At 46.9% G+C, this 15,203-nt stretch overlaps 1 protein-coding gene across 4 annotated transcripts in view; it reads right to left on the reverse strand.

Moving 5' to 3' along the window:
• The window catches only part of esrp2 (epithelial splicing regulatory protein 2), a 48,497-nt gene that overhangs the window by 22,561 nt on the left and 10,733 nt on the right, over nucleotides 1-15,203 (reverse strand). For 3 of the 4 annotated variants that reach the window (XM_072518293.1, XM_072518296.1, XM_072518295.1), the window contains 5 exons: nucleotides 12,804-12,902; nucleotides 12,627-12,681; nucleotides 12,080-12,190; nucleotides 1,416-1,548; nucleotides 1,285-1,327 (listed from right to left, as the gene is read on the reverse strand). In XM_072518293.1, the coding sequence (XP_072374394.1) occupies nucleotides 1,285-1,327; nucleotides 1,416-1,548; nucleotides 12,080-12,190; nucleotides 12,627-12,681; nucleotides 12,804-12,902 (441 nt within the window). The remainder of the gene's footprint in view (nucleotides 1-1,284; nucleotides 1,328-1,415; nucleotides 1,549-12,079; nucleotides 12,191-12,626; nucleotides 12,682-12,803; nucleotides 12,903-15,203) is intronic. The other variant, XM_072518294.1, reaches the window with a different exon arrangement.

Here is a 15,203-nt window from a genome sequence, read left to right on the forward strand (position 1 = left end):
ATCAATAAAGGACAAACCTTGAGCAGATTACATTGGTCACTTGAATCCCAAAAAGAGTTTATTGCCTTGTAATCACTTCGGAGGCTTTACTGAAACAGCTGTCCAATGAGAACAGGTTTAATCATTTTACTGAGTCACCGCCATCAGGCGAGAAATAGAAAACGTGGCTATTACGCAATTGTGTTAAGTGGGCTCCTGCTTCATAAACTAATCGCTTGGGAGAGGATGATCATGGCAAGGTGGTTAAAAAAACCAAAATGATCCCACATTTTCATTAGAACGACTTCCTCGCCCCCACACACCCCTTTTGAAAAAAAACCACTAGATTAGCAGCACATTCAGGCTTCAGTGCTAGTCGCCCATTTCATTTGAAAGAGGAGTTTTAAAACTCGGCCAGTGGCAGCCATCTTAGTTTCCAGTTAGGCTACAAATTTTGCAATATTACTCATCAAGGGCTCAGGACAGAAGGTCGGAGTTGCTATTATGGTGGCAACGCACACATCTCCCATACTTAAAAGGGAGAGCAAGACTCATTCTGCAAAAATCCTTCAAGGTGAATTCGGCTGGAGCAGGTGTGTTTAGAGTTGATGCCTGTTACACTATCTCTACCCCTCTTGAGCAGACTCGACGCCAAGATATTTCTCGTGCCTGCCTACATTGGCAATGTCATCAGAAGATTCAACTGATGGAAGGACAGCAGAATTCCAGCTAGTTCTATCCCTGTAAGCAACAGTATCCTCAATGCTAGCAGTTGCCAGAACCAGAGAGGTGAGACCCACCAGATGCTGCAAGGCCTTAGCGAGGGTAGTCTTTGTATGGGTGGGTTCTACTGAAGCCAAGTTGCTACAATGGAGTTAGTTCGCTCATTTTCATCCAGACCTGCTTGCACTCCTCCCTTGCTACCCCTTTCTCCAACCCCACCACTGCACCTCCCCTTTCTCTTCACACCCTCCCCCAACCACAAACAAGATGATTCAGCAGTAGCACTGCTGGCAGAAACACATTCTCACTAAATGGAGGTGTTCTTCACCAAAGACAAGAGGCACTTTCTTTTTAAAAAGCAGAGAAATAGACTTGCTCGGCTGTGGTTATAGTGTGCAGCAATTTCGGGGTCATAGTATTCATTCATTCGAGTTGCAACAGGCCATTGGGAATGCACCAGCATGTACAATATTTAAGATGGACCCCTTCAGTATTCCGGGTGTGGGCGATGAGATTAGAAGCCACTGATCTCCTGAGATTTATTCTATTTATGTATATATTCCACTTGCGTTTTAAACTTACCCCCAGCAATTTTTAAGAATTCTTCTCCAGTAGCTTTGTATACCTGAATGGAAAATAATTTTCACAGTCAACCTTCATTTGAGCTTGCCATTTAAAAGTGAAATTTAAAGCTACATCACATTCGTGCCCACCTCAATATATCTACTCCCCATGTGATGCTTATGCCGTTCGATTGCAAGGTCTCGGTGTTCTGGATTGATGAACCTGACCAGAGCTTCTCCGTTTCTTCTTCCCTGTGAGTTGAGGCACAGTGCTACACCACCTCTACAATAAAACCAGTGAATTTCCATTAGAAAACTATTCACTGATTCATTCAGTTTTACCAACCACAAATCTTGAGCTTTCAGCCCACTTAGCACTTACAATCCTGTTGAAGGCTGTTAACATTCAAGAAGAAACTGGAATACCTCGTTTTAACAAAGAGAATCATGTCCCATGATTTCGCTTAAAAAAATACAAACTGTTTAAGTTACACAAAACAAGTACCATTAACTTTACAATATGGTTCACTTCAGTTTGCAGCAAAGGTTATTTACTTTTGTAGGGATCACTCATGAGTATGCCAGAGTTCTCTAGAGAATTTGCCTCAGCTCCAGCTCAGAGGTAAAGCTTTCAGGGACTGTAGATGCCTTGGTCCCTTTTCCAATATTTCAATGCTTAATTTGCTTGGGCTTTCTTTACCACAAGACATTGGTGGGATGACTGTAGGCTCTTTCACTAGGAGGTGATCTTCCACCTTCAATTGCTTCACAAATGCAAACGGAGATGAAGCCTCGCCTGCACTTGACACGTGGATGGAGACTGTTCATAGTACAGTTCTATCTAACTTAGATTTATTTTGACCATTTCCCTCAATGAACAGCAAATTACACAAGGTTCAATCGACAACTAACTCTTCTCAGCAAAAAAAAACACCCAGATGTATTGAAACCCTAGACTCCTCCTCCCTCCACCCCCCCCCCCCCCCACAGACAAAGTTTGCTCTAGGCTATTAATCCAAAAGGTATTAGTTAATTAATCTATCCCTCATTTGTAATTTCTTTTGATCTTTATAACCTTTCAGGGCCCATTAATGGCTTTTAAACTAATTTAGCTCCAACTACTAAAAGAAAACATCTCTCTGGAATGCCCTTGTGAGCATTGCAGACATCGGGTTGGATTCTCCGCTCCCCCGCGCCAGATTTCTGGTTCAGCACGCCGGTGGGATGCTCCATTTTGCCGGGTGGTCAATGGGGTTTCCCATTGTGGAGCAGCCCCACGGCGTCGGGAAACCCCCGGGCTGCCGGCAAAACGGAGCATCCGGATGGCGGAGAATCCAGCCCATCATGTCTCCACCTGATGCTTAATGATCTTACCTTTCCAGCTATTAGGACAACATGGCTGCAAACCCTTTTGGAGGGCAACAGTCTCCAAGATTGCTTTAATTGCATTCATCTCATTTTCTACAATTAAACATTCTCAAAACCAAAAGCTATACTCAAACCATGAGCTAGATACTCAACACTTAACCCATAATATTGTGCATCTTTAATAAAGCATGTATAAAAAAATTAGCATTGTACTCTATTTGTCTTACAGCATGCAATTCTTGCAGGCCTCCCCTCGATAACCCAATTTTAATGAGGCGTACAGACTAGGAGGTCCCAGGAATAATCCACAGTCTGTACATCTCAACCACACACGGTGCTTAAACCAGGGTAAACATAGAAGGACTACAAATTGAACCATGGTATCCCAATTTGAACACCAAATTGGTGTTCCTGGTCCACCCACGTCGACGCTACCACCAAGAAAGCACAACAGCGCCTATGTTTCCTCAGGAAACTAAGGAAATTCGGCATGTCCACATTAACCCTGACCAACTTTTACAGATGCACCATAGAAAGCATCCTATCAGGCTGCATCACAGCCTGGTATGGCAACTGCTCGGCCCAGGACCACAAGAAACTTCAGAGAGTCGTGAACACCGCCTAGTCCATCACACGAACCTGCCTCCCATCCATCAACTCCATCTACACCTTCCGCTGCCTGGGGAAAGCGGGCAGCATAATCAAAGATCCCTCCCACCCGGCTTACTCACTCTTCCAACTTCTTCCATCGGGCAGGAGATACAGAGAACATGCACGAACAGACTCAAAAACAGCTTCTTCCCCACTGTCACCAGACTCCTAAATGACCCTCTTATGGATGGACCTCATTAACAGTACACCCTGTATGCTTCATCCGATGCCAGTGCTTATGTAGTACATTGTATACCTTGTGTTGCCCTATTATGTATTTTCTTTTATTCCCTTCTCTTCTCATGTACTTAATGATCTGTTGAGCTGCTCGCAGAAAAATACTTTTCACTGTACCTCGGTACACGTGACAATAAACAAATCCAATCCAATCCAAAATAAGAGGCAAGATCGTTACTCTGGACCTCTGTGCAGCAATAGTGTACAACACTTCTGGGGGCAAGATTTTCCCTTGTTGACGTTCAGTGTCAAACTGGTTTGGAAATAGCCATTTGCACTCATTCCACAGACAAGAGCAGGAGAGAAAAGTGCAAAACAAACCTTTGATTGACCACTTATATAGACTGGCAGAGGGATGTCACCTACACTGGTTACCTTTTTAAAATATTACATATTTTTTAAATCATAAAAATGAATTGATACTGGTAGTTTCCATCTCCAAATCTATTCTGTTCTACTTCCATCCAAAACCAACCATTTTCCAGCCAAGAACACACGTTGTATTATGTAATTGGTATTTAAAGTATTTCCCTCCTTTCACTTCTCCACCTGAGATGTTCTCTCTTGGTCACCTCTCAAAAGTAAATGTCTAGCCATAGCCGAGTGCTAGGCCCCTCATTGCATTGCAAGTGCTGTTGAGATATTTGGCCACGTCATTATTTCCTGGGGCAAAACATTGGAAGTCAAAGCCATAGCCTTCCACCCCACCATGGACTCCACATCCCTCGTCACTGCCCAAGTCCCCCTCACCTGCTATGGTCGGAGTCGGAGCTTGGCTATTTGACCTTGAGCAGTGCATACAGTTAATACACTGTAAAGTGCATTACCACAAGCACCAATTGAATCAAAATGCATTTTTTTCAGAGAATTAGATAAACAAAGTATTAAAAAGGGATATGGAAAGGCAGCAGGGAAATGGAACCAGAATAAGCACCAAGGCATTCTAAAATTATAGACTGATACATCACAGATAGAGACCATTCATCCAATTGTGCTGGCTCTTTGGTAGAGGTATTAAATTAATCAGACTCTCCTGCTCTTTCACATAGCGGTGTTAATTTATCTCCCCCTCCCACCCCATTCAAAATATTTATTCAATCTGAAGTTATAAATTTGCCTCCACACAGTTTCAGAAAGTGCATTCTAGTTCACAGCTTACTGTGTAAGAATTCTTCACATCAGCACTGGTTCTTAGTACTGAGTATTTTGTCACTGGAAACAGTTGCCGGAATTTTCCGGCCACTCGGATTCTCTTTTCCCGCACCCCCCACCCCACCCATGGATTTCTCAGCGACATGGGATGGCTTCAATGAGAAGTTCCATTGACAAGCTGTAGAAGAGAGAATCCCCCTGCCAGCGAGGGGGACTAGAGCAGTGTTTTTCAAACTTTTTTTCTGGGGACCCATTTTTACCAACTGGCCAACCATCAGGACCCAACCCAGCCGACGTTCACGACCCACGCCGGCCTACCTGCACGACCCACCATTTTCTCTTACCTGGTTTGTTGCTGACAATAATGGAGGAAATGGTTTTGGGTCCCTTTGGCCCCAATGGTCACTTTGTCGTCGTCCCCCGAAGTTGAAAAAGAAAAGGCTGCGACCATACAAAAAAAATGCAGCCGCACTGCGCATGCATGCCCGATCACCGATGCGCATGCGCATAGTTTTGCGCATGGGCACCGATGATCGGGCACGCATGCGCAGTGCAGTCGCATTTTTAAAAATCTGTTCCTGGCCATTTTGAAGGCCGCTCGCAGCCGGCATTATTAAAAGCCGGCTGCTAGCGGTGCTCTGGGAGGCACAAGGCAGTGGTGAGGGGGGAGCGGATTTCAATCCAGGCGTACAGGGACAGGACAGATAGGGCAGAGACGGACCGACTGATTAAGGAAATTCTACGGACGGACAGGAGTTACGCGGAATCCCCGAGGCCAGAGTTACTCAGGAAACGACAGAGGTTGCAGGCCAAATTTGGGGTGCTGGCTACAGGCAAGGTTGTAGAACAGCTTAGAAAGGTAAAAGGCGCGATTTATGAGCATGGGGAGAAAGCTAGTAGAATGCTTGCGCAACAACTAAGGAAGAGGGAAGCGGCTAGGGAAACAGGGAGGGTAGTGGATGGGGAAGGTAATCTAGTGGGTGACCCGGCAGGGCCGAACAAGGTCTTTCGGGACTTTTATAGGAGGCTGTACACTTAGGAACCACCCGGGGGACCGGGGGGGGGGGGGGGGGGGGTTGATGAGGCGATTCCTTGACGGACTGACCTTCCCAAGTGTGGGGAGGGGGTTGGTGGACAGACTGGGGGCCCTGGTTAGGAAGAGGTATTGGGGGGCCTGAAGGTCATACAGTCGGGTAAAGCCCCGGGGCCAGATGGGTATCGGGTGGAGTTTTACAAAGAATTTGCCGGGTTAGTGGGGCCGGTGCTGGTCAGGGTCTTTAACGAGGCAAGAGACAGAGGGAGTTTACCCCAGACGATGTCGCAGGCCACCATCTCGCTCATTCTGAAACGGGGCAAGGACCCGGAGGCTTGTGGGTCATACAGGCCGATCTCTTTGATCAACGTAGACGGCAAGTTACTGGCCAAGGTTTTGGAGACTAGAATTGGGGACTGTGCACCGGATGTAATTGTGGAGGACCAAGCCGGGTTTGTAAAGGGGAGGTAGCTGGTGGCCAACCTAAGAAGGCTGCTCAACGTGATTATGATGCTCCCGGAAAGTAGGGAGATAGAGATAGAGGTAGCCATGGATGCGGAAAAGGCTTTTGACCGGGTCTAGTGGGATTATCTGTGGGAGGTACTAGGATGGTCAGGGTTCGGGGCGGAGTTCATCGACTGGGTTAGACTATTGTTACAGGCCCCAGAGGAGAGTGTAAGGACGAACAGGACTACATCAGACTGCACTGTGGGACAAGACAGGGCTGCCCTCGCTCCCCACTGCTGTTTGCGCTGGCCATAGAGCCGCTGGCAATTGCACGGAGTGCTTCTCGGGGCTGGAAAGGGCTAGTCCGGGGGGGGGGGGGGGGGGGGGGGCAGTGGAACATAGAGTCTCGTTATACGCAGACGATCTGCTGTTATATGTATCAGACCCAATGGTGGGGATGGACGGTATTATGGTAACCCTGAGGGAATTTGGACGGTTCTCCGGATACAAACTGAACATGGCTAAGAGCAAGTTGTTTGTAATTCAGGCGCGGGGGCAGGAGTGTAGGCTGAAGGGGTTGCCGTTCAGGCTAGTGGGGGAGAGTTACCGATATTTGGGGATTCAGGTGGCACAGGACTGGGGCAGGTTGCACAAGCTCAACCTGTCCAGACTGGTGGAACGAGTGAGGGAGGAGGTCCGGAGGTGGGATGCGCTCCCGCTGTCATTGGCGGGGAGGGTGCAGACTGTTAAGATGACAATTCTCCCGTGGTTCTAGTTTGTTTTTCAGTGTCTCCCCACCTTTATCCCGTGGTCCTTCTTTAAGAGGCTGAATAAAATTATTCTGGGATTTGTATGGGCAGGGAAGTCCCCGTGGGTGAAGATGGTGATGCTTGAACAGAACAGAGAAGGGGGGCTGACGTTGCCGAACTTCAGCAACTATTACTGGGCGGCCAACATAGCGATGATAAGGAAATGGATGGTGGGTGCGGGGTCGGTGTGGGAGCGGATGGAGGCTGCTTAGTGCAGGGGCACTAGCTTAGCAGCCCTGGTCACGGCGCCTCTGCCGCTTCCGCCGGCACGGTACTCCACCAGCCCGATAGTGGTGGCGGCTCTTCGGATCGGAGGCCACTGGAGGAGGCATGTAGGGGAGGTAAGAGCATCGGTGGGGACCCCAATCTGCGGCAACCACTGATTTGCCCTAGGGAACGACTGTGGAGGAGGGCGGGGATTGTGAGGATGGGGATCTGTTCCTGGAAGAGAGCTTTCCGAGCAGGAGGGCGCTGGAGGAGGAGTTTGGGCTGGCGAGAGGCAACGACTTTAGATATTTACAGGTGCGGGATTTTGCACGCAGACTGGTGCCGTCCTTCCCATGTCCCCCGCCGAAGGGGAGGCAGGACAGGGTAGTTTCTAGGGGAGAGGGTAGAGTCTCAGACGTCTACAAGGAACTAATGGTAGCTGAGGATACGCAGACCGAGAACATGAAGCTTAAGTGGGAAGAGAAGCTCCGGGGGGGGGGGGGGGGGGCGGCGGCTGGAGGACAAGTGTGCTAGATGCGCCAGAGGGCCGGCTAACTATGTACACATGTTCTGGTCGTGCCCTAAACACAGGGGGTATTGGCAGCGATTTGCAGATGTCATGTCCCAGGTATTGAAAACTGGGGTGGTAATGAGCCCTGAGGTGGCAATCTTTGGGGTTTCAGAGGACCCGGGAGTCCAGGAAGAGAGAGAGGCCGACGTTCTGGCCTTTGCTTCCCTGGTAGCCCGGCGACAAATAGGGTTAGCATGGAGGGACTCAAAGCCCCCGAGGGCTGAGGTATGGCTATTGGACATGGCAAGCTTTCTTGGCCTAGAGAAAGTCAAGTTCGCCTCGAGAGGTTCGCTACTAGGGTTCGCCCGAAGGTGGCAGCCATTTATTGACTTCTTCGCAGAGGAGTAAGTGTCAGCAGGGTGGGGCGGGGCTAGGGTAGAGTAGGGTCGGGGGATATTGAGGCAAGTCCTTGCATGAACAGAGCCGTGGTTTGCACTATGTTTAATTTGTGTCTTGTCTTTTTTTTTGTACTGTACAATGTCACTTTTTCTATGTGCCTAAAATACCTCAATAAAATGGTTTGCTAAAAAAAAAAAGCCGGCTGCTGCGACAGGTGCACGTGGATTTGCGCGATTGGGAGCGCCGCGACCCTCCTGACACCCGCCCGTGGGTCGCACCCCTGAGTTTGACAATGCCTGGACGAGAGAATCCTGCCCAGTGCAAATAAGGAAACACTAGAACTTATTGGTTTTCCACTCATTGCCAAGGATCCAATATACCTCTAAAATAGCCTCAACTTGTGCAGCCACATTCACAGATTTGAGTACATTACCCCTCCCCCCCAGATAATCTGTTGCTGCCAACCACTTTCAGCATTGTACCAGTAAATATACATTGTCTGCTTCTCAATCTGGCCAAAGTGCATAGTTTCACGTTTCTCTCCATTAAATGTTTGTGCCTGCCCATTTGTCTATGGGCCCCTAGAAGTCCATTATAGTCCTTCATGGTTTACTACATTTCCCAGATCATGTGAAAATTTTGAAATTATGCCATGTATGCTCAAGTCAAGGACATATCAAGTAGAGCAGCGTTCCCAAAACTAATTCCAGATGAAGGTCACAACAATATATACTTTCCTCCGGCCTGAAAAACTATTTGCCTGCGCTGCAATCATTGCTTTCTGTCCCATAGCCAATTTTATATCTACACTACCTCTGTTCCTTTAATCCCACAGGCTTTAATTTGGCTAGCAAATTTGGTATCTCTGCTCTACGAAGGTCTTCCAATTCTGGGAACTTCTGACTGCCAGCCCTCCTTCGATGTCTAAAAAGAATTTGATTTACGAACTGAGGCAATGCCACCACCTAAACAGGGCGGGTTCAACCCACCCATATCCAGAAACAAGTGACAGGCATCACTCAAACTAAATTGTATACATATTGCTGTTGCCCTGAAGGTAGTCACCAAAATGGTTTCAGGGTAACAGTCAACAACAGAAGTACTATTTTTTTTCAACCCCCCCCCCCCAAAAAATGTTTATTAATGTTTTACATTTTAGCAAACAACGCAACTAATTACAAAATACATCATTGTAAGCAAAAAAAAGCACAACATATTCATATACCCGTTTGGGGGGGTGGGGGGGGGGGGGGGGGTGGGGGGGGGGGGGGGGAAAGAATAGGATAGCAACATGACAACGGACTTGAAACAAGACACTGCTAAATAGCCTTATAGCTCCACCAGAGACAGGATAAAGCCATTAAAACATGGTAAATGGTGCACATCCTCCCACCATGCCTCTACTCACAATTGCCACGATAGCGCAGGATGTTTGCGCCGCAGGATGTTTGCGCCATGTTCGGACGTGCACCAATCTCCCTCAGTTCTAGCAATACTGATGATACATCACCGCCTCCTCTCATTACCCAGGTTCCAATATTTCCCCGGCACACACTGAGCACCCACTAAAGTTAACAGGCTGCTCATTCAAACAAGTGGGTGCAGGGGTAATAATAAAAGAAACAGGATATCTATCAAAGTGTAAGATTCTGCTCATCCCCAGGCTCCATTAAGACGCAAAATCCAGCCTCTCAGGATGTCTTCAATAAGAGACATCCCAAGACCCCGGGGATAGCAGGATACTAACATCTTCACCGGACTTAGCCCAGGCCAGCACATCTCGACACACAGGAATGGAAACCCAGAGGACCTCCAACACATCCCCAAACCTACACCCTGGATGAAATGGACCTCTCCAACCACAAGCAAGGCAATGCCCCCACTTGTATCAAAAGGAGTAATTACTCCAGCCCCAGCCAGGGAGACCCCATCGCTGAAAAAAGAACGTTCAAGACACCCAACAATTGGGCGCCCTGGGAGGGAGGGCTGATCGCTCTTCCCTGGAACAAGGGGAACCTCCCCATAACCAGCCAGACCAGGATGGAAACACTGTACTCACCCGGATGACAAGAAAAAGGACAAACCCCTCAAGGGAGGGGTGCCCGAACTGACCTAAAAGCATCCACCGCCACCCCACACTATTTGCCATCACAGAAAGGATACCAAGAACAATCCTGATCTTCAGCAGGCCAACCAACCTCATCTCAGCGTACGCAGTTACTCAAATCCTCTTATTTGAATAGCTCTAAAGAGAATAGAGAAACTACAACCTCAAGGAGTAATCAGAAGGAGTCCAGTCCTCTCCAAGATAATCGAACGGATTAGTTCTAACGGGGGAGCTATTCTCAATCTAAAAACTGAACTAACCCTACCACCCACGCTCCCCTTTCTCCACCCATCACCGTCAATAACAAGGAGTAAAATGGTGCACAGACCACATTTCATATAGCCGACTCATATGATTTTGCTAGAACAGGATGACAGGTGACACTCTCCCTCATATCCTTGCAGGAAAAATACAATAAATAATCAACAATATAATCACAGGGCAGTAACGTCCAGGGCTATAGAAGAATTGCAGGAAAACGACACCATCAACGCTGCTCCAGAAGGCAGAGGTCAGGACAGGACCAGCGAACACTCATCTCAAGGATTTCAACGAACAAAGCACCATCACTTCCACCATGCCGTCGCTCCATCACCCAGGCAACCCACAGCCTAAGCCCCACGCAGGAGGAATGGACTTGACCCGCTTGGCCATTTCCAACCCCTCGCAATGAACATCGAGAATAGGATAAAGGAGGATCGGTGATGGAGGAGCCCGTTCGACCCCTGGCCTCAAACCTCTACAACCAGCCTCCAAATCAAAGTCATTAAAGAATGGCAGCCTATTTTCAAACTCAGATCGGCAACTCGCCTTCCACCTCTCGCCAGAAACAGAATTCCCGGACACACCTTCTGAACCCGTCAGAATAGACAACATCGTGCAGCATGATCTTGACAACATGGGAGGTGAGCCTTTACCAGGGAAAGTGCTTTTTCCAAAAACAAGAAATCGCTCATGCGCCTCGACCGTTCTCCCAAGGGTACCTCGCAAATCCTCAAAGTGAGCTCCAATGACCTACATCAAAGAGCCCCAACATTCTCAATGGCGGCCATCATCAGGGTGCAGTAAGAAGTCTCTCAACACCAGGTTAAAGCCAAACAGGCTAATTTGAAATCACAAGCTTTCGGTGTTGAGAAACTTCTTACTATGCCCACCCCAGTCTATGCCCACCCCAGTCCAGCGCCAGCACCGCTGAGGCGGAAGGCCACTCACCAGCAACAATGCCAGTGCAGGGAGGCTGGGCCCCATCCCAAGCCCACTCCAACCATCACAGTCAACTGAGGATTTTCACAATTTACCTTGCAATACACTAATCAAGATCCTATAGGAATGTAGTGCAAAACATTTATCCCAAGTAAAAGCAAATAAAAAATATGAGCCAAGATAAAAATAAAGGATTACAAAGATGAGCAGAACCAGAGCTCGCAAAAATCGCAACCGTTCCTGTGCTCACATCACATGTCCCCCCTGCTTCTCAGTTTTGATGGCAAGGCTGGTATCAGAACACAAGTGGTTTAACACCAACTAGCATTGGCACAGTACACTTATTGCAAGGAGCATCCCAGGGTGATTTACAGATGGGGATATGGAAAGCAGGGTGGTGAGGAAAGGTTACAGAGCAAAAACACAAAAGGGAGGCAGAGAGTTGAGGGAACACCAGATAGTCTCATCCAGGCATTACAAGACTAAAATATTCATTTCCCACTTTTCAGCTGGGCTTGTATTCATATTTCAAAGGACAAAATTGACTTCAGAATGTGGACAATTGGAAGGAAACCCCAATCAAAGGTGTTTGATAGCAATCACATCTCTGGAGACATGCACTCACTCATTTAAACTTAAAAAGCCACAAAACATTCACAGGACTGTATCCTGATGCCAAAGTACACTTACTTGGCTATGTTTAGTCCTTTAAAAAATCTTGCAATATCTTGGTCAGATGATTGCCATGGTAGACCTCTTGCCCTAATTACAGTTTCACCATTTACTCCTTCAGCCTTGCTACTGTAAGAGAACATTTGACATCAATTTCAACCAATCACTGTTCCTTGGAGAAAAAAAATGACCATTATGCAACAATTGTTTAATCACCTTGTAGGGGAAGTCATTTGTCTAAACTGGCTTTAATGAATTGCAGCATGCATCACTTCCCTTGAATGGTGTTTTCTCCTTCTCTTTGGTCTTCCCCACATCATTCAGACCATGTAGCTCTGGCAACTACTGCCGCTGCTCAAAAGCTAGCAGCTGGGGTATGAGCAAGAGTAGCCCAGCTAATTTCCCTCCCTCCTTCAGAAGTGGCCAATATTTGCTCAACACCGCCCCACAAATGAACTACAACAGAGACATTAAACGCACAATTCAAAAGTATTATATTTTGGTTAAACATTTTTGAACTAAATCCAACATCTTCTAAATGCAAATATACAAGTGTGCCACCTACCAGGGACCCGTTTCAAATTTGTACTTGACAGTTTCAAAGTTCTTGAACTCATAATCTGAAAGAGAAAATGAAGTAACTGTGCAGCAATCAGTCACTGTTGAAAGACTCAAACACTTAAAATCAAAAAAAAAAAAAAAAAAAAAAAAAAAAAAAAAAAAAAAAAAAAAAAAAACTTACTGTGAGGTTCACTTATTAAACTTAAAATAATTGCACCCATGGTAGTAACTTCAAATACACCACTTTCATTGGCAGTACTCTCTGTGCTTAATTCCAAGTCTGTAGACAGTATTAAGGAAATTAAATTGACAAGATCCTCCCAACTTCCCATTAACAAAACCAAAATCCTCCCAACTTCCTTTAACAAAACCAATCCCGATGTTTTCTTGCAATTCAGGAGTAGGGTAGATTGCAGAGCCGAAATACTCCAACACATTGGTAAAAGGTCCCTTTTTTAGGGGAAGAGACAAAAAGGGAAAAGAGGACATTGAATACAATGAATACAAATCCTTGAACAATACATTAGCTAGAATTCCCCAAATCCACCTGCATATCAACTTTTTCTTTCTTCACTTGTGGGATGTGGGTGCCATTGGCATTTATTGCCCATCCCAAATTGCCCTCGAAGGTGGTGGCGAGCTGCTTTCTTGAACTACTGTAGTCCACGTGGTGTAGTTCTGCCCACAGTGCTGTCAGGGAGAGAGTTCGAGTATTTTGATCCAGCAACAATGAAGGAACGGCGATATATTTCCAAGTCAGGATGATAAGTGGCTTAGAGGGGAACTTCTAGGTGGTGCTGTTCCCATGTGTCTGCTGCACTTGTCCTTCTAGACATAAATAGTCGTGTGTTTTGGGAGGTGCTGTTTAAGGAACTTTGGCGAGTTCCTGCAGTACAGCATGCAGATGGTACACACTGCTGTCACCGTCGGTGGTGGAGGGAGTGAATGTTTGTGAAAGGATGCCAATCAAGCGGGTTGCTTTGCCCTGGATGTGTCAAGCTTCTTGAGTGATGTTGGAGCTGCACCATCCAGGCAAGTGGAGAGTATGCCATCGCATTCCTGACTTGTGCCTGGTGGAAGGTGGACAGGCTTCAGGGGAGTCCGAAAATTAGTTACTGACTGCAGGATTCTTAGCCTCTGACCTGCTCTTGTAGCTACAGTATTTATACAGCTGGCCCAGTTTCTGGTCAATGGTAATCTCCAGGATGTAGATAGTGGGGGATTCGGCAATGGTAATTCCATTGAATATCAAGGGGTGATGGCAAGATTCTCTCTTGTTAGAGATGGGTCATTGCCTGGCACTTGTGCGACATAAATGTTACTTTCCACTCCACAGCCCAAGTCTGAATGCTGCCCAGGTCTTGCTGTACTTGGACATGGACTGTTCCAGTACCTGAATCACGCAAATGGTTGTGTAGTAATGAGCAAATATCCCCACTTCTGATCTCATGATGGAAGGAAAGTATTTAACAAAACAGCTGAAGATGATTGGGCCTCAGACACTACGCGGAGCAATTCCTGCTGTGATGTTCCAGAACCAAGATGATTGACCCTAAATAACCACAACCATCTTCCATTGTGCTAGGTGGAGAGATACTGCAAACCACCCCCCAAATATTCCCATAGGGCTCCTTGATACCATACTGTAAAATACAGTCTTGATATCAAGGACAGTCACTCTCACCTCACCGCTGAGCTCAGCTCCTGTTGTCCAAGTTTCAATGAAACAGGCTGTAATGAGTTCAGGAGTGGAATGACCCTGGTGGAACACATACGGAGCAATGAGCAGGTTATTGTTAAGCAAGTGCCACTTGATAGCACTGTTGATGACACCTTCCATCACTTTACTGATGATAGGGTAGACAAATGGGGCGGTAATGAACCTGGTTTGATTTGTTTGGCTGTGTGCACAGGACATACCTGGGCAATTTTCCATTTTTTACACCGATGCCTTACAGAAAGTAGTGAATGTTGACTTATACATTTATCATCGTTTTAGGTATCAAGCATGTCCCTGCAGTTTAGCTGGATGTGTGCAAAAGCAGGAAATTAGGTCCATGAGCTTTTTGTGCCTTCAGCTGACAAGATCCAAGCTCTAGAACACCAAACCTAAAGTGGTCTCCTTCTCCTTTCAGACACTCTGCAAAGCATACTATGGTAGTGTGGCCCCTTTAAGGGGGCAGGCTCCACAGACCAAGTGACCAGCATGAGACTAATCACGTGGGAGCTGGCGAACCCTGGCCAATGGGAGTTTGCGTGGGGTCCTGGGAGCAGGAACCTGGGTAATGTCGACCAGGGAGCAGTGTTAAGACCTGTTGTACAGTATTCTGTGCCTGTTACTTAACTGCCTTTGTCTTTCATCAACAAACCCCTTTGTCCGCTAATGGAAGCCTCCAGTGTATGTCTCGAGCCACCACACATACCTCTTTGACCAAGCTGTCATCTTCCCCAACATGGCCTGGTGTCAAATTTTGGTTCATAATACTGCTGTGAAGGGCCTTGGGAACACTTACATTAAAGGGGGTGCTATAAAGTAATTTTATACTGTAGCCCAGTAAACATACATCCATTGAGAAAATTA

This window comes from Scyliorhinus torazame, chromosome 10, assembly GCF_047496885.1.
Source record: "Scyliorhinus torazame isolate Kashiwa2021f chromosome 10, sScyTor2.1, whole genome shotgun sequence".
NCBI lineage: Eukaryota > Metazoa > Chordata > Chondrichthyes > Carcharhiniformes > Scyliorhinidae > Scyliorhinus > Scyliorhinus torazame.